This window comes from Juglans microcarpa x Juglans regia, chromosome 5D (assembly GCF_004785595.1).
Source record: "Juglans microcarpa x Juglans regia isolate MS1-56 chromosome 5D, Jm3101_v1.0, whole genome shotgun sequence".
NCBI classification, from domain to species: Eukaryota; Viridiplantae; Streptophyta; class Magnoliopsida; order Fagales; family Juglandaceae; genus Juglans; species Juglans microcarpa x Juglans regia.
The window spans coordinates 20,176,843-20,197,258 of NC_054602.1; the positions used below are offsets into that span (position 1 = coordinate 20,176,843).

The 20,416-nt window shown below is 37.4% G+C and overlaps 1 protein-coding gene and 1 long non-coding RNA gene across 5 annotated transcripts; both read right to left on the reverse strand.

Annotated features, from left to right (window-relative positions):
* Window positions 1-316: 316 nt before the first annotated feature.
* Window positions 317-19,715, reverse strand: LOC121264575. Of its 4 annotated transcripts, none has more exons than XM_041167833.1 (16): window positions 19,582-19,715; window positions 18,545-18,653; window positions 18,300-18,407; window positions 17,809-17,844; window positions 17,455-17,565; window positions 17,170-17,253; window positions 16,934-17,052; window positions 16,278-16,379; window positions 15,521-15,637; window positions 15,372-15,437; window positions 14,303-14,369; window positions 5,068-5,121; window positions 3,726-3,821; window positions 1,124-1,150; window positions 954-989; window positions 317-600 (listed from the first exon to the last, which is right to left on the reverse strand). In XM_041167833.1, the coding sequence occupies exons 2-16, from the start codon at window positions 18,602-18,604 to the stop codon at window positions 460-462; spliced, it is 1,224 nt and encodes a 407-aa protein (XP_041023767.1). In that variant the 5' UTR covers window positions 18,605-18,653; window positions 19,582-19,715; the 3' UTR covers window positions 317-459. The 4 variants fall into 4 exon arrangements, with proteins under 4 accessions (XP_041023767.1, XP_041023769.1, XP_041023770.1 ...); XM_041167835.1 differs by lacking the exon at window positions 19,582-19,715 and adding an exon at window positions 19,525-19,571; XM_041167836.1 differs by lacking the exon at window positions 19,582-19,715 and adding an exon at window positions 19,401-19,518.
* Window positions 1,157-3,719, reverse strand: LOC121264578. The gene is made up of 3 exons (XR_005940529.1): window positions 2,542-3,719; window positions 2,142-2,148; window positions 1,157-1,446 (listed from the first exon to the last, which is right to left on the reverse strand). It is a non-coding gene; the product is annotated as an uncharacterized LOC121264578 (long non-coding RNA).
* Window positions 19,716-20,416: the final 701 nt, after the last annotated feature.

The window sequence follows — 20,416 nt, forward strand, 5'->3', positions numbered from 1 at the left end:
CGTAAAAAAAAATTAATTTTTAAATAGTGAATCCACTTTTTTTTATAACGATTACGCGTGATTTATGCACTTCACAGTTGTATATAAAATTACTCATAATAAATTCCGACCTGAACCGGACTCACATATTGGATGGGGGACATCAGGCCGAACAAAAATCAAACATATCTGAGCCACCATCCCCAAAATGACTCGTTGTCCATCCACGAAGAGGGGAATGGTATGTCTTCAATTACACCAAAAAGGTTAAAAGTCCCACTAAAATGAGGAAACAAAAAGAATACAAAGGCCAAAATTTGGATTCTAAGAACAAATATTGTGGTCAATCAAATAATGAAATAAATATAAGAACCCAATAATAACAGCTACATCAACTAAATTCTGAAGTATATAGATGAGAATTGGTGTCTGTGGTTGAGGTTAAACTACCATATCCAAACATGTTGGTAAAATTACAAGCTAGACAAAACGGTTTTGTTGTTTTCTTTTTCTGTATGTTTTCCCTCTTTTAAATGGATCAACCCAGTTCTTGTCCTCCTCGACCGCTTGATTCCAACGCTCTTTGAATGTCTGAAGCTCCCATGTCGATTGCCTCCTAATCTGTTTAATCCATCATGATTGTAAAAACCAACAAGTTCATCGTGGAAAAAAAAACACTGCTTAATGCCATATAGTCAATAAAATCTATATGCCACCATCCCTATGCTTTCTGAACAATAAGAGACTTTCCAGGCTTCAGGTTTGTTCAGAATTAGATATCTCATTGAAAACATAATAAGCAAACTAGTGACATAAAAAGTTTAAAACAATCTTTGCATAATTCTAGTCATGTCTAGGGCAAATATTACTCGGTCGTAATACCTTCTAAATCATTGTTCGAGTGCATTATATTGAAACCATATGCCTCACAGTCATTGTTCTAGCTACAAATTTTTTTTTCTTAAAACTCTCACCTCGGTTCGCACATCAAATGCTGAAGCACCATGTTTCTGAAAATTGAGAAGAAAAATTAGCAAACAAATGGTTAATTTTAAGCCTAAGCATATGGTCAGGCCAACAAAAAATGCCTAATCTATGCATGAAGGGAACCATAATCTAGTGTTTGAAAGGAAATGAAGCTTACCTTAGCCAAGTCTTCAGGGTTTGAGACCTGCAACAAAAATTTAGTGAGCACAATAATTACAAAGGGAAATAAGACATATTCTCAACCATCAAACCTACTCAATTATTGGAAATAGATTGATATGAAAAATTAATTGAAAGATCATACCACCTTGAACTTTCATTTATTGTTAAAACCTTCAAGTAATAAGCAGTGGACCTAACAGATTAATCTACCACTTATCAAGCGTAGAAAAAACACTTGTACTAGACAGTTTTTGAGGGATCACATCGCCATAGTGTCAATACGAACAAACCTCATAGAAGTTGCCAAAATCAATGCTCCTTGTACTTACCTGGAAAAGTGCTTATCACCAACCAACAAGGCTATTGAGCCTAGCCAAGTGATCTGACTCAACATAGATGCTGTCTCTTCTTCCTTTTTTATTTTTTATTTTTTTTTATTTGGATAATGAACATACATGCTGTCTTATTAACATCATAATGAGAAAGGAGGTTAACTAACACCTGTGCGCTATTGTTTCCCCTTTAGTTATCTCAGTGAATACATTATTATCCTCATAATTTCTGGCGAACACAAATTTAGAGCAATCAAATTCAAGTAGATTCTACGAGGAGAAACAATTAAAGAATGGGGCACAGTTAAGAAATAACCCTATTGGCACTCCACTTTAAGCTTCTCACTCCCCTTTGTATTTATAAAATATTTCATTTAAAATGTTTCTTAAGAAGCTAGAAGTGGAGCATCAATAGCACCACCTAGCTAATAAATAGTACATCTCTCTATTTGGATTAACACATTATACTTACATGCAAGTCTATACAGATAGAAAGGGCAGAGCTAAAAATGGAGGATATATGTAAACTAGTATGTAAACTAGTATGGATCAAATATTTACACCACCGTATACATGTGTGTGTGTAGGCACATGCCTAACATATTCGAATCTCTGATAAAATGTAACTTTAATTATTTTCTTTGTAGAAATCAAATTGTTCTGTATGAGATGAAGATAAACCAGTACACTCCAAATGCACTTCCCATGCATTTATAATGGTCCACATAATCTCAATATGAAGTGAAAAAGAAGTTGCATTGAGTGTAGTGTATATAGTGCCACCCTACAAAATTGAAGTTGTTTTTTTTTATAAGTAAAAATAATGGCAAGCGAAGCTACTCTTGTTACAAGAGAGATGTACATCTATTAATATATGCATGTGTATGTTTATGTGTTTATATTCATGAATATATGAGTGGATGCATACCTACAGGCACCTGATTACCTGCACATGTCCATATACATATGTAAATATTTCCAGTCCAGCTGCAGGTAGTATTTTTTAGTCTATTTATTTTGCTTAAAAAATTTAAGTGGAATGGTATTATAAATCTGTTTGATTTTGCACCCCAGAGATTACTCAGGACTTTGTTCCAAAGTGCCAATAAAAAAAGAAAAAGAAAAGATCTGTCTGATTTTCATACAGTTTTTTTACAAGTGATTTTAACACATTTAGGATGATTCTTACAAGTGAAGCAAATAAAGTTAGTTCTCAAGGCAAGGAAATGGTATCCTTGGTCGTCAACTATCACATGCCACTAACTTATTTGACAGCAATAGCCAATCACAAGATCAAAACCCACAAGACATGGAAACCGTGCTCGCATGGAAGTTAATTAACCAATACAGTCCCATTGCGAGCTGATTGTAGACAATGCATAGTATTTCAATCTTTTATCAAGAAAATCAACAGCATTTTTCAAGTCAATTGCAAAATGAAAGCCTCTTGAACAGAAAAATCTTTTGAGAACACTTTCCATTTCTGGAGACCTCACCTTCTCGGGCAAACTAAAGAAAGGAATGAACCTCAAGAATTATGTTCCATGCACAGTTTGGACAATTGACCCTTCATTGCAAGGTCCTTATGAATTCCAGACTTTGTGAAACTAAGTTACAAATAGTTAGCCAGATTTTGACCAAGTGCCACTTTAGAGCATTACTGAGATCAAAGAGTATGATTTTGGATCAGATAAAATGGCTAAAAAAGAAAACATGTAGTCTATCCCCATTACTTGACAAGGATACATAAAGCTGGTGCCAATTCAATAGGTATAAGGATAAGTTGAGTTCAGTTGAATGCTTTCATTTGGACATCTATAAGGATATTTTACAGCCTAATTTTGACAACATAAATGAAAGCAACGAAAAGTTGGCATTCAAGAGAAAAAGATAGGAAATCCAGAGAAAACGGAGAAGCCAAACCAAACAATTAATCTTGGTTACCAAGTTTAGGCAATAAGATCAACAAACAAGATAAGTTTGACTTCATGCCAAGCAAATTGTCTGGATAAAAGGTAGGAAAACAAGTACCATATTGAATAGATAACCCACAGAACATATAAAAAAGTTAAGAGGCATAAATGTAATTAATTACATTTCCTAAATGTTAAATCTTCTCAATAGAACCTGGTATTGGCTACATAACATACTAATGATTCAGATCCACAAAACTTTGTCAATTCAGTGGTTCCAAACAAAAAAAGTAGGTAAAGTATTAAATCCAACCTCAGTTTAAACAATGAGAGAAAAGGCAAAGCAAATAACCTTTTTTGCAGGCAGTCCACTCCCACCTAAAGTTTGTATACCCTTATGAACAATGTATTCACTATCAATGATTCCCACATTCCTAGTGCGGTCCCCCTGTAAAATGCCATATTTATCCAGCAAGTATTTCTAATGTTACATGTTGTGTAGTGAGGATTATTTTAATGTACTAGAAAGGGAGAGGAAGAAAGAAAAAAGGAAGTCATTAAGCAGTGAGCACATATGTAAAATAGGCCTCACACCAATTGTTTGTAATATCTCATAAATGATAAGATAATAAATAACCACTTGAAATACCTTCGGGCAACCAGTCTTACATGCCCAAAAGAAAGGCATAAAAGGTTTTGATAAGTAGGTAGGAAGATTGAAACATATGACAACTCTTTTTTATCCAAATCCAGGTTCTTCATTGATTTAATGTGGGATATACGCAAATGTATTCAGATTGATCATCTAGATGGCATCAAAAAAGTAAATCCCTTCATATTTATCATTTAGATGACATCAGAAAACAGCAATATAACTATCAACCCAAACATGCAAGAGAAAAGGAGAGGGGTGAGACTGGTACCTCTAAAGCAAGAAAACTAACTACATGCTCACTTTAAATTGTCAACACAGATTAATAGTGAAGAAGCAAGCTCACTACCAAGCAAAATTAGTACTTTAGAAACTTAACAAGATAGCACACATAAGTATGCTCTTGATCACGCTAAGCAATAATTGGGAATAATACTACTGCTATTGGGTACACACAGTAAAGTTGCGTTGGTAGGCATGCTTGTTCAATAACTTAAAAAAAAGGGTACACTTGTCCATTATATATTGAGTAAACAAAAAGCTCGCTTCCATTCAAACCATCTCTTTAAACTAGTTTCTTTTCTTCTATTTCTTTTTCCTTTGGGGTTTTGTTGTTGTGGGGGGGGGGGGGGGGGGGGGGGGGGGGGGGGGGGGGGGATGTTGTTGTTCTAAAGTTTTGACTCCAACTTTCAGCATTGACCACAATTTTATTGCCATTAGTTTGTTCACATGCTTCGAAAAAGAAGAAAGTACTTACAACAGTAAACTATATAATTATCATTATCAGACTTCATAGCAGATTAATACAAGAGATTTAGGAAGGGCTGATGGAGATTGTTGAGAAGTGGCAGGAAGGGTGAATTTGTTCCTTGCTAGCAATGAAACACAATGACCCCAAAATAAGCTCCACTGACAGGTCGAGCTTTAATATTTGGTTTGCATAACACAAGTAATTGATTATAGTTAGAAATCAAGGAAGAAAGTTGAGAAAATCTCTTAACATCAGAGGTCTTAAACTATGCCCAGAAAATATCAATCTCACCTGTGCACAATACCCAAGTTTCATATCCATTCCCCATCCATGGACAAGATCATTCTGAACAAAAGGAAAGAAACTTAGTAAATTAATTAAGTTATAATTAAAAACTGGCACTTACTGTAATTGTTCCACTCACGCATTATAGAAAGATAACTACTACAAAAACAGAAAATAAATGCAAAAAATTGGTAAAAAAAAAAAAAAAACAAAGATTTATCTTATCTAATATTAGCTGAAACCTAAATTCAAACAAAACTAAAAACCAACAAAACAAAACAAACCACGGAAGCACAAAATGTCAGACAATTTAGTATTAACCAAAACCACCAATTATATAAAAGACCATCTTCTCTCAAGTGGATGAAAGCAATGGGATAATTCACATTCTCCTCAGCTCAAAGTCATTGCACTGTGCTGTAGGTATCAACATTAACAAATTCAATGGGACACAAAACAGGCATGACGCACTATCACTAAAATTCCCAAACCCACGCGGCAGACAAATTTCCAATGGAGTGCAAACAAATAGCTTCCTCATGAACTGATTCCTCACCACTCCAACATTGCCCAGCTCCACTGCCCAATCACTTATCAGTTCCCAAAGGAATACATTTCCCCTCTCTAGTCAACTGTGACCACTCCGAGAGCTGAGACTTGCCCGAGACAGTTACTGACTTTTGCTTAGGCCCTTCATTTTTTTATATTACGTTTATCAGTGAATAATATTTTTTTTTTTTATAAGTAATAAATTATTTCATTGATAAAGAAAATAGGCATAGCCCAGGTATACTGGAAGTATACATGTGAATACACCTATTTAAGAACTAGAAACAGTTACAAGGAAATTATGGAAGCTGAGGCCATTCAAATCTAAAGCAATGGCCCACAAAAACAAAGTCTTCCAGAAAAAATTCCTAAACTCTTCCAATCCTCAAAACGCTTCTCGTTTCTTTCACACCAAAACATACAAATGGGAGTCATCTTCCATACAGCCTTGATCTGTGGTGTTCCAATGATCCCTCTCCAGCTTGCTAACAGTTCCACCACCCTACCCGGCATTACCCAAGCTATTCCCATTTTGCTGAAGAAATAACTCCAAATATCTCAAGTAAAATCACAATGTAAGAGTAGATGGTCCGTCGTTTCACCACTATTTCTGCACAAACAGCACCAGTCCGTGATGATAAGGCCACGACGTCTAAGATTATCTATGATCATAATCTTCCCTAGAGCTGCTGTCCAAACAAAGAATGCGGCCTTGGTTGGTGCTTTACACCTCCATATGGTCTTCTATGGAAAATTATACCTTTGTTGCATAGTAATAGAGTCATAGAAGGAGCGTACCGAGAACTTCCCTTTCCTAAAGGGTCTCCATTCCAGCGAATCTTCAGTTGTGGCCACAATAGGAGTGCTGTACAGCAAGTTCAGAAACTCCACCAAACTAGTCACTTCCCAATCATGCGCATCCCGAGTAAGGCTAATATTCCACTCCTGTGAACCTTGGTTAATTACCTGCAAATCAGCCACCATAGCTTCCTTCTCCCTTGCAATACTGAAAATCGTGGGATAAGCATCCTTCAAGGCCGTGTCTCCCACCCACACATCCTTCCAAAAGCTGATCCTCCTCCCATCCCCCAAACACAACCGAGTATTACTAGCAAAGGAGCACCAACCTTTCCGTATATACTTCCATAGCCCCACTCCATAAGACCCCCTACCTTCTTTAGAAACCCAATCCCCCCGTTCACAACCATACTTCATGTCAATCACCCCTTTCCATAAGGCTCCCCCCTCATTGTTATAACGCCACAACCATTTACCTAACAAAGCCTTATTAAAATCCCTCACATTCCTAACTCCCAAGCCACCATCCCTCAAAGGAGAACATACCTTGTCCCACCCCACCAAGTGGAATTTAAATTCATCTCCTATTCCACTCCATAAAAAGTTCCGTTGAATTTTCTCCATTCTAGTTGCAATGCTTACAGGAAGAGGAAATAAAGATAAGTAGTATGTGGGAAGGTTGGATAAAGTACTTTTGATAAGAGTGATACGCCCCCCTTTAGATAAATACAATCTTTTCCACCCGGCCAGCCTCCGCTCAAATTTTTCCAGCACCACCTCCCAAATTGTCTTAGCTTTGAAGGAAGCCTCCAACGGAAGTCCAAGGTACTTCATTGGCAACAAAGAAACCACACAACCTAATATGTCAGCCAACCCTCTAATATTATTTACATCACCAACCGCAACCATCTCCGTCTTAGCAAGATTAATCTTCAACCCGGATACCGCTTCGAAACAAAGTAGAATGGCCTTCAAAGATTGAATATACCCTACATTTGCCTCACAAAATAGCAAGGTGTCATCTGCAAACAAAAGGTGAGAAATAATGGTAGAGCCGTGGATATCTCCTACTGAGAAGCCAGAGAAAAAACCTCCCTCTACTACAGCCGACACCATTCTACTTAGCGCCTCCATAACTAGAACAAACAAGAGGGGTGACAATGGATCACCTTGACATAGTCCTCACGAACTATGAAAAACCCCACGGGGTCCCCATTTACCAAGACTGAGAAGCAAGCCGTTGACACACAATGCCTCATCCATTTCCTCCATCTTTTCCCAAAACCACATCTCCCCAACATATAAATCAGGAAATCCCAATTAACATGATCACAGGCCTTTTCCATATCTAATTTGCACATAATACCTGGAACTCCCAACTTGATCCTAATGTCCAAACATTCATTAGCTATAAGGACCGAGTCCAAAATTTGTCTCCCTTTCATAAAGGCATTTTGTGACTTAGAAATGATCTTCGTCATGACCGAACTCATCCTATTAGCAAGGACTTTTGAAAGTATCTTATAGACACTACCCACAAGACTAATCGGCCTATAATCTTGTACCTCTATTGCACCAACCTTCTTAGAAACTAGAGCAATAAAAGTAGCATTTAAGCTTTTCTCAAATTTACCATAAGTGAAGAATTCCTGAAAAACCAACATTACATCCTCCTTCACCACTTCCCAACAAGATTGGAAAAAAGCCATAGTGAAACCATCCAGACCTGGAGCTTTATCTTTATTCATTTTCTTGATTACTTGTTGTACCTCTTCCTCTTCAAAAGGTCTTTTCAACCAGGCCAAACTATTTTGATCAATGACCTCAAAGGCTAAACCATCTACAATAGGCCTCCAGGTCTGAGGTTCTGACAACAGATGTTCGAAATGGCCAGCCACATGCTCCTTTATCACAACCTGATCTGAGGATGCACCACCATCTATGTTCAGGGACTCAATGGAATCGAACCTCCTTTGTGCATTAGCAACTCGATGAAAAAACTTTGTGCATTTATCCCCCTCCCGAAGCCACAATGCCCTTGACTTTTGCCTCCACGAGATCTCCTCCATTAGAGTTAGACGTTCAAGTTCAGAAACTACTTAATCTTTCGGTAGTTCTCATCTCATACACCCTCCAAGCTTTGTAATTCTTGAAATAAGCTCTTCTTCTGTATAGTTACATCACCAAATACCTGTTCATTCCATGTCTTCAAATCCTTATTCCAACTTTCCAGCCAATACAATGCTCGGATTACCCTCAAAGCAGTATGAATTCCACCATAGTCTAATCAAATCCACAAACCCCTCCGTTTTTAACCACATATTCTCAAACTTGAACGGCCTTCTACCCCCTTGAATGCCACCACAATCTAACAAGGCAAGGAAATGATCCGAACATATCCTCGGGAGCCTTTTCTGGCTTAAGTCAGGATATTGTAGCTCCCACGAGGGAGAAATGAGGAATTTGTCTAGTCTTGACCAAGCTTGATAATTAGACCAAGTATAATCACTTCCCATTAGAGGTATATCCATCAAATCTAACTCTAAAATGAAGTCCGAGAAATCCACCATAGCTTAATTTTGTCTTCCCCCCTGCTCCGGCAATCATCTTCATTATCAATGCTCCAAGAATCATCAAACTTGCTTCGGCAACAAACACAAAGGATCTAGATGCCCTAATACTTGAAGGAACCCATTTAGCAACATATTCCTTAACGGGCTGGCTCAAGCCATTTGAAATAATGGCCTGCTTGCAAAAAATAAAAAATACAAAACAGCTAATTCACATAGGCGTAGTAATGCCATTGAGATGCTTTATTCTGATAATAATGTGCTTTCATCCCCTTCCGAGATTCAAGATCATATTGTGCAGTTTTATGAAGTTCTACTAACCGAGACGGCTGATTGGAGACCTAATCTTGATGATTTGGTTTTTGATTCATTGGATTCTTTGTCTGCAAGTTGGTTGGAGAGACCGTTTGAGGAGAATGAGGTTTATCAGGTGGTTTGTGGAATGGTCAAAGATAAAGCCCCTGGTCTGGATGGTTTTTCCATGGGTTTTTCTCAAGTTCGTTGGGATGTGTTGTGGGTTTTCCGGATATTCGCTCCAATAGCCTAGTAAGTGGGGTTTATAAGATAATTTCTAAGGTGCTTGCCAATCGCACAAGTACAGTGATGGAAAAAATTATTTCTAAACCCCAAAATGCTTTTGTTCGAGGTAGGCAAATACTTGATTCTGTGTTGATTGCTAATGAATGTTTAGATAACCGAATGAGGGAGGGTGCACCGGGTGTCATTTGTAAGCTGGATATGGAGAAGACGTATGATCATGTGAATTGGGATTTTCTTTTCTATATGCTTGGGAGATGTGGTTTTGGGGAGAGGTGGTGTGCGTGGATTAGACATTGCGTCTCTACTGCTTGATTTTTAGTGTTAGTTAATGGAAAATCCTTGTGGTTTTTTCCATAGCTCTCGTTGATTGAGATGGGGGGATTCATTATCACCTCTCCTCTTAGTCATTATCATGGAAGCTTTGAGTCGAATGAGTGGAGGTTGCTGTAAGGGGGGTTTTCTTTTTGGATTTACGGTGGGAAATGTTAACAACGGCTTTATCACACTTTCTCATCTTCTTTTTGCAGATGATACTATTATTTTTTGTGATGTTGATCGTGAACAGATTCAAGCCTTGAGGGCAATTTTACTATGTTTTGAAGCTGTATCAGGCCTTAAGGTAAATTTGGGGTGTAAAGTTGCTGCTCTACATATTAAATATCTTGGCCTTCCACTGGGGGCATCTTTCAAGGATAAGTCTATTTGGGATGGGGTAGTTGAGAAGATTGAGAAAAGGTTGGCGGGTTGGAGGAGGTTATACTCATCAAAAGGGGGTAGAATCACTCTTATCAAAAGTACTCTTTCGAATCTCCCAACTTATTACCTTTCTTTATTTCCTATGCCTGCAGAGGTGGGAAATTGAATTGAAAAAGTATTTCGCATATTTTTGTGGGCAGGAATGGGTGAGGAGACTAAAATACATCTTGTTAGTTGAAATAGAGTTTGTTCTCTCCTATTTCAAATGGTGGTTTGGGGTTCTGAAATTTGAGTATTTTTAACAAGGCCTTTTTGGGGAAATGGTTGTGGAGGTATCAATTGGAATGGAAGTCGTGTGGAGGGAGATTATAGATCGGAAATATGGATTGAATTTTTTTTTTTTTTTGGGGGGGGGGGGGGGGGGGGGGGGGGGGTTCTAAGGAGGTTAGGGGTCTTATGGTGTGAGTCTTTGGAAATTTATTAGAAAGGGGCGGGAGAAATTTGTTAAACATACGAACTTTGTTGTTGGTGAGGATTTAAGGATCCGTTTTTGGTTTGATGCTTGGTGTGTTGATCGGGCTCTTTTCAGTGTGTTTCTGGTTATCTTTCGTATAGCAGCCCATCGGTATGCTTCAGTTTCTGATGTGTTAGTCCATTCTAATGGAATGTTGCAGTGGGATGTTGGTTTTACTAGAGCTGTACAGGACTGGGAACTTGATGAGGTGTCTGATTTTTTCAGCTTCCTATATTCCCTGCGGGTTAGGGTAGTGAGAGGGATAAATTGACATGGAAGCATACAGGTAGTAAAAAGTTCTCGGTACAGTCTTATTACAAGGTATTGACTGTTCAGCATTGTTCTCCTTTTCCATGGAAGCGTATTTGGAGGTCTCATGTGCCTTCCAAAGTAGCGTTTTTCATATGGACAGCATAACTTGGAAACATTTTGACGATCGATAATTTAAGAAAGCGGGGTTTTGTTATTATGGAGTGGAGCTTCATGTGTAAAAAACATGGAGAATCTGTGGATCATTTACTTCTGCACTGTGAGGTGGCTAAGGCATTGTGGGATGGAGTGTTCAGTAGAGTTAGGCTGGTTTGGGTGATGCCGATGTAAGTAGAGGATTTGCTTGCGTGCTGGATGGGGCTTCATAGTTCTAAACAAGTGGCTACAGTGTGGTAGATGGTTCCTTTGTGTCTCATGTGGTATATTTGGTGGGAAAGGAATGAGCGTTGCTTTAATAATGAGCGCACTATGGAAGAAATCTGGAAATTCTCTGTATTTTCTTTATTGCAATGCTTTTCTGCTTTAGGGTTTGATGGAGCTTCAGCTCACGATTTTCTGTTTTCTTTTTCCCCTTCTTAGAATATAACTAGGCGTTTTCTTTTGTATACTTCCTATATACATGGGCTTCGCCTATTGCATTTGTTGAATAAAATTTCTTTTTACTTATCAAAAAAATAATAATAATGGCCTGCTTGCCCTTTCCTTTTTCTTCCTCTTTATTGCTGGGTCGAAAACAGTATACCGGGCTTCATTCAATCTAAAATAAGGGACTGCTAGCCTTTGTCTTTTGTTCATGGGCCAGACCTAAATTCCATGAGTCAGACCATTATGTTGGCTCCTTCCCCTTTTTATTGTTGCAGACCAGATCCACTTCCAATGGGCCAATCTTTTTTAACTGACCAATGGTTTAGATTTTTGCACACGAAAATAAGCCTTTGATGAGAGAAGAACCCATTGTGAATTGGCGGGAACCTGCCCTGCTTGGTAAGCTTAGAAGCTTGTCCACTAAAGCCGAGCCCACGTCCACCTGTCCTAATAAATCATAACTTTTCACTAATTATAGTCAACTGTTCGCTAAGGCTATTAAGATAACTGCTTATCTTCCTTTGATCTCCATCGCCATTTGAGATGGCATAATCACTAATTTCAGCAAAAAGAAAGCAACGAGTATGTCTGCTGCCTTGGGTTCTGTTTGCATGCATTATTCTTATGCTTTGAAGCAGTTTCGGGGGGTTGAAGATTAATCTCACTAAATCTAAGACTCTGAGTTGGTCCTTGTAGGTCAAGTAACTAATATAGACAGTCTTGCTAGTATTCTAGGGTGTATGATGTCTTCTTTTCCTATGAAGTATTTGGGTCTTCCTTTGGGAGACACTTTCAAGACCAAGGCTATTTGGTATGGGATTATCAAGAAGGTTGAGCATCAGCTGGCTGGTTGGAAGATTTTGTATTTATTAAAATGTGGCAGGATTACCTTGACTAAGAGCACTCTTTGTAATCTACTCACATGGTAAGTGTCTTTGTCCGATTCCTAGTAGTGTGGCTACCTGTCTAGAGAAGCTACAAAACAGAACCTTGCCTGGGGTGAGTTAGAAGAAGTAAGTAATTCCACCTCATATGTTGGTCCAACTAGGTTTTCCAATCTCTGAGGGATTGGGAATACGGGACTTTCTCTTGTTTAATCAAGCGCTCTTAAAGAAGTGGATTTGGTGCTATCAGAATGACAAAGAGGCATTGTGGAGGGATGCAGTATATTCTAAATATGGATGCCAATGGGTGGATAGTGTTCTAATGAGATTCCAGGATCCCAGGGAGTAGGTTTATGGAAAAACATAAAACAAAGTGGGGGGCATTTTCCAAATATCTTAGATTTTGAGGTGAGATATTACTCTAGGATTAGAAACTAGCATGATTTGTGTGTGGAGACAGGGCTCTCAAGGAAGCTTTCCCAAATGTTTTTAGGGTTGGTCTTTAAGGATGCTTATGTGGCAGACCATTTGGAGATATCTAGTGGCTTCCCTTACTGGAATGTAAGTTTCATCAGAGCTGCTCATGATTGGGAAGAAGAAACTTTTGCTGCATTCTTTAATCTGTTATATGCCTTCAGGTTGAGAAGTGGAGAGGAAGGCAAGCTTCTTTCAAACCCTTCCAAGAGAGGATTGATCCATCTGTGCTTTCCTCATGATAATAACCCCTTTCTTTGGAAGACGATTTGGCTACGAGAGCTGCATTTTTGCTTGCATAGCCTATAGGAAAGATTCTCGCAACAGTTTTTTTTTTTTTATAAGATTTTCATAACAGATAACACCCAAGGAAAAGAAACATCGTTGTGATTGGTTGGTGTTGCATGTGCAAGAAGAGTGGAGAGTATATTGATCACCTTTTACTCTATTGTGAGATTGCTAGGGATCTATGGAATGAATTCTTCAGTTGGGTGGGTTTGTCTTAGGTGCTTGGGGTTAAATGGCAGTCCACAAATTGCAGCAGTATGGAAGATAATCCCTACTTGCCTTACATGGAGTATTTGGAGGGAATGGAATGACAGGAATCTTAAAAACAGAGAATGGATGTCAGAGGAGCTCAACATTTTCTTTTTAAATACTATCTTCCCCTGGGGAACTGCTGTAAACTTTAATAGGCTTAACTTGCATGCTTTTCTTGCATCTTTTTTTCTACTTCTAGATGGGTGTTTCCCTTCTATACATCTTGTGTGCTAGGGTTGCACCTTTCTGGTGCTTTTCAATGGAATTTATTACTCATCAAACAAAAGATATATTAAACAAGTATCTGGTTTCATGGACTTGTGATACAAGTATATGGCATACAACAGTAAGGAAAATCAACCTGATATAGCACATGGCACAAAAAACTTGCAATTTAATCTGAAGCTTTGAATCTCTAACATCTTGGATCCACCAAGTAACATGCGCTAAAGGTAGGCATTTAAATATTGCGGCAAAATCTTTATGAATGGCAAAATGATATATCCCCCAAATAAAAATTCCAATCCCCAAATAAATTTTGTTATCATGTCATTATCAGACTAAACTGCGTATACATACTTTTCCTTTATACAAGTAAAACTGTTTGTACATACTGAAAGATGCTAGCTGGTTTTGCTGGTAAAAGTTCTTGGTGGAGTTTTAACTCAGGACTAAGATTTTAGTTTAAATGTAAAATGAAGAGGGTCATTATCAGTACATGACAACAATGCAGAAACACGAGCCGTATTTGCTTGAATGATTTTTCAAAGATGGTAGCATAAGTTATAGTATTTATGGATAAATCACATGTATATCCTTACCTGTATAAGATGCCATGTGCAATGCCAAGCAGATCTTGAAAACACCGGAGCCATGCCTTCAACAAATCTACAAGTAAATACAGGCAATCAAAATAAAATCTTACTTATAAAAAAGTCAAAATAAAATTACTCCCCTATTAAATTGAACAGAAGATAACCATAAGTTGGATCAATATTATTAAAAGAGGTTTACCCAAAAATAGGTTAGCTCAAAAGATTAAAACTGCTCTTTCTTGATATTTTTGGGAGATGAACTTTAACTATTTAAGTAGTTAAAACTTAAAAGACATTACCAAAAATTTATTCATTTCAAAAGACCTGGGAACTACAAAGATGAGATTGACATGGCAGAATACTTCTGTTAAACAACATTAAGGAAATGAGGTTTCAGGGGATGTCATTTGGCACTCTATATTCTCCTAACTTTCAAGGGATCTGGAAAAGCGAATAGCAGAGCACTGTATCTCTCAACTCAAAACACGAACAACGTGCCTGTACATATTCTTCTTAAATTCAAAGTCAGAGAAGCCAAAAACAAAAGTGCCCCCCCACCCCCCCCCCCCCCCCCCCCCCCCCCCCCCCCCCCCCCAACAACAAACCCCCTCACACGCGCCTGTCACCCCCTCTATCTTTATTTTCTTATATGGATAGTACATTGAGAGTAACATATTGACAACAATGACACTGGTCTCAGTCATCATGCAGATGTTGGGTGTGTTTGTCAACACTGAGAACCTTACATGTAGGAACCGCTGGTCTGTTGCAAAAACCTTGATACTGTCTTCATAGCCTCTAATTTTTCATGCAATAGAGCAATCATAAATTAGGTTTTATGGGTTAAGGAGTTCAGATCTGAACAGGTCCTATTCGTTTAACAAGTAGTCAAATCAATTAATTATTTCATTTCGTTTACAGCCCAATTTTATGGAACTTTATAGGTATACTTATGTAACCGTTCATTCTTCTTTGGTTACGGAAAGGAAAAGTGAAAGAAAACTCAAAAGGTTCCAGATAAGCAAATCAAAGAAAAGATAATGTCCAATTCCAAGTGAACGGTATGATAACTTACCCAGTGCATGGTGGCCCCTCACTGGAATCTGAACACTTCACGCTACCTCTGCGGTCATAGACTCTCCTGTACAGAGAGGAGAATTCTATATATAAGCAATACAGATTTATTCCCACAGATGGTTCTCATAAGACCACATCATTATTCACCTATGAAACTTCTTCGTTCTAGCACGAATAGTAATTCTATGATGTATATCAGTTGAATTTGGGTCCAAAGCTGGTTGAGATATCTCAAGTCCTTCTGATTTCACAATATCCAGGTACCTGGAAAAACAAAATCTGAAATTAACTTGTTCTCTATGGAGAGAATATGAGCCTCCCAATAAGTAATAGATAAAGCCCCAAGACCACGATACGAAACCATGATTGCACAAATAACCCCCCCTGCCACTATCCAAATACTGACCAACATCCTGAAACAAATAAACTGTCCCAATATACTGTTCAAGGTTGAATGGTTTCAGGAGTAGCTGCACTGAGCAAGACAGTTGATTTCCTTCCTAGGAGTCTACAGAGTTAAAGAAAATGAGCTGGACAGCGATTGAAACAGGATTTAAAATATATATATATATATATATCACAGGTAACATAAATATGACAAGAAATTGGAAGTTAATAGATCAAAATATAGCCAAGACAATACTGAGCAATTACTTTAACTATATAAATCCATCTGATCAACTACTGTTGCAAATAGTCAAGATACAGGAACAATGTGATCCAGATTTCCCAAACTCTTCTAATTTTCATGGAAAGAACTAGAAAGCTCTATACCACCAAGATCTTTACTTCAGTCTTGAAGAATTTGTATTAAGGTCCAGAACTAACATGACTATAACCTTGACACTCAACAGAATTACAAATATCACAGTCAAAAGATCTCCCAAGAGCATGTCAAGTGTACCTTCCTGGGTTAAAATGCTCAACACCTAAATCTTCATCCCAAATAAATATGTAATCATAAATGGACACCACATCTGGATGTAGAAAGCGCTTTGCAAACCACCTGAGAAGAGGACAAATAAGAAAAACCAACAAATACAGCATGAATAAGGTTAACATGTATTTGTGCAACAGTGAGGGTAGGATTTGCAGTTTAAAAACTTCATGAAGGAACCGAATTCATTTCATACCATATGACGATTTAAGTCATAGTCTGACCCCCAGAACTTAGACACCCATTAACTAAGGTATGGAATAAAGAATATAATTTGAAAAAATTAAAAACAAAACCAATTTGGTTGCCTAATGCCTTTTTTTCAGAGCTGACCCCAGATTTGGAGACTGAGGGTGGCATTATGTAGAAAGACAACAGTACAAAACCTTTTGTTAAACTCCTGCATTACTCCCATAACCTAAGAGGCTCATTGTTTCAAGTCCCAGGTACTATAATTTTAAAAAAATATTAAGCTCATCAGAAGATATACAATTAAATTCATATGCTACGAAAGCACCTCCAACAAAACATATCAATCCCCAACTATCACCATCAATCTACCCTATACGTTAAAATTCCAAGTACCTATAAAAAAAACTCCAATTACTGGTGGTTAATCTTACCACTTTGTTTGGTTCTGAGCAACTATGTGTATGGCCTTGTTACTCCAGTCAAGATCCCACCACCCATCCATATTGCCATCGTAATGGAATAGAATAATTGTAAAATTCTCTGGAAGAAACTGAATTCAATGAAATTAGATAAATGTATTACCAATAAGAAAAAAAGTATTAAAAAGAAAAAATGTATTACCAATAAGAAAAAATGTATTAAAAAGAAAAAAGAAAAAATGTATTACCTTTTGCACAACAACATCCACATTATGCTTTTGCTTAATACCAACTGGCATTGCCAGCAAATTATGATTGCTAAAACCATTGACCTGTAATTCAGTAGCCACCACATGTCACAAGAAATAATGATACAATTCTTTACATAACAAAAATCCTGCAACAGAAAGTTTCGAAAGGCCAAGTCTACCAACATTTTTAAAAATCATCGAACAGTTTTTCACGGCCAGAAAAGTAAGAGCAAGTTTTAAAGATAAGTTTAGAAACCAAATACTATAGAATCAGAATCTAACCTTTGACCGTGAACTACTTCTTGACCATAAAGGCCTTAGCTCCAAATCTGAACTGGCTTGTATTATACCATGAGGCAAACCATGCAAATATCTAGATTCCAAATGATACTCCTATTAAGAGAATATAGAATCCTTAGACTGATAATGAAGATATAGAACATACATATTCCACATGAATCATCCAAACCATGTGACTGAATCAGCCTGAGTTTCAATAATTTATAAGCCATAGATTAAATGGAGTTAACAACAACTACCACTCTACAAGGTAGCTATTTACAAGGTTTATGAGCAAATAAAGCGAAGCAATGACGTGCTAACCTTGACAAGATAAATGGAGACTACAGTACTTACCTTTACGGTGTTGAAGCGATGCAATTCTCCATCCATCTGGTAATGGGAAAAATTACCACAACAATAATAAAAGGTTAGCTAAAGAAACATAAGAGTAAAAAGAGCTGGACACACATCAAATATAAGTATAAGCTGTGTATAAAGCCTTGAGGTGATTCACTGAGAAGATATTACAGATGGCAAACTAGCAACTGAAGATATCTAAACACTACCATGAATTGAAAACTGGAGATTCTGGACTGACTAATCGTGAACCCAAATGAATAACTACATAAGTTTGATTTATTTATGTTCCTCAGAACCATTAAGCATTCTTCTAATCAACCAACACATTGCAGGAATGTCATTATGGAAATTCCTGAGGTGGAAAAGTATCAAACAAGTTGAATTTGAATTTGAGCAGAAGGACAGCAAAAAGACATTCTGTTTACCGGATTGGTCCTCTTAAAAGATGACAAACAAGATTTGAAGAATTGATAGGGTGATTGTACCTCTGTCTGCCGATGCTGATAATTTGTGATCCTATACACAAAGAAGAATGCAACTGTACACACGACTCCCATAAACGGAAGCTGTCTCATCTTTAATCCACATTTTCCCTACACCAGCATCATATAATTTAAGCTCTAAAAATATCAATTCTAGAATATGATACAGGTACTATGTTAATATCTCCGAAACTATTATCAACTATAATTATAAGGTGTGAACAGAGAGAGAGAGAGAGAGACCATACCCCATCAGAAAAGACATTCCGTTTCCTCATCAGCCATCTCCATGATTTTAATGGTTTCATAGACTACGAAGGCCTCTATTTAGTTCTCATAACAGACTGTAATCAAAACCTATAGAGCAGAGACTAATATCAGAAGTGATCATAATAAACAATAATTACCCAAGTAAATTCCCATATTTCACATGTATCAAAAAGTATTTCTGGTTAATAACAAAAAACAAGAACTTATGTTCAAAATATTACGTCTCTAGCTTAGGTTCTCTCAGAAGCCACACGCGACCCTGCAAACTCTACCGTAACAGGAAAACAAAAACTTGTCGAATTATTCCTCACATGTTAACCTCTTATATTATACATGCGTAAAATGAATGTGTGTGTGCGCGCGAGCGCACATGTGAATGTAGATGAGAGCTTCTCTGTTAATCTGACAACTGAAAAATGCATAACCTACGCAGAACCCTCTAAAGGATAACAGAGATACGCTTGAGACATCGCACCCGCAATCCAAATCAAAGCTTCACGATTGCATCGACTATCCAACGAAACCAAAAGAAGGTAACTACAAAGAATCCACTTCAAAACATTCCCGATACAAATATCATCCAAGAAAACCAATCCGGCATACAAAATGACGTATAGCCCCCCTGGATCAGGATTTTTCAGCAATTTCTTCACCGGAAAAATGCAAAATACATCAAACATGGAGAAAATCACCCTGGAAAATGGAGTTCTGCCTTACTACCAGAGACAGTAGAAAAAAAGGAGTTTTTGACCATTTCCATTAGATCTAATGAGTGACACTTTTCTTGATCCTGATTTATTACACAGAAAAAACAAGTTTAATATAGAAACTAACCCTCGAAATAATGGTATGCTAATAAGAATGCTTAGCATGTAGATTGAATGCTTAGCATTTTAACCCCTCCAAATATCACACACTTTTTTACCAAAAAAGGAAAATTAAATCTCATAACTAGGACCTTGCTCTGGTTCTCGTTCCTTTACAAAAACACAGATTGAAAATGACTCGGACAAACCTTGAATTCCAGACGAGCGATCATGAGCTGAATCACCAACACCCCGAGAGAGAGAGAGAGACTCGACAGACGAAGGAAACGGAGAGTAAAACGCCGCGTTTTAAGGTGGGGAGGTAAAGGGGAGGGAGTTCTGCATGTGACGATTGTCCATTTTGGCTTCGAGTGTAACAGTGCAACGTCATCTGTTTCACACACAACCACACGCGCTAAGTGCCGTGCATGTTTGTAGCTGTTCTGTGTAGAAAAAACAAAACAAAATGGGTCAAAATGTTCAGGCGCGTCTCCGTTGATTATGTGTCCTACATGGCAGTGCGCACACGTCTTCGTTAAACGACATTTGATCTGGCGTCTCGGACACATCACTTCGTGCGCGTCGTTTATTTTGTCTGTTTTTTTATGTTTTTTTCATGGCCAGTTTTTTTTTTTTTTTTTTTTTTTGTAATAATGTTTGTATCACCTCATATTTTGAACGCTTCTCTTTTTAGTTATTTTTTATTTTTTCCTGTTTAAGAAAATGACTATTGATTATTACTAAGGGCGTAATTGATTCGGTCTTGTTTGGTTTTAGATAAAATTTAAGATCAAACTGATATGTGTTAGTTTTGTATTTTTTAAAACTGATTACGTACCGGTTACCCTCCTAAACCGTTACTTTCAGCTTTACTGGCTTCTAGTTCGGTCCGATTTTCTTATTTTTTTAAAATGTAAGTTTCACAATTTATCATTAAAAATTTGTTTATAAAAAAAACTAATTTAAAAAAATCTGTTTATACTTTTATTAATATATTAAACTATATAATAGTATTAATATTAGACTATTGGTATAAATAAATTA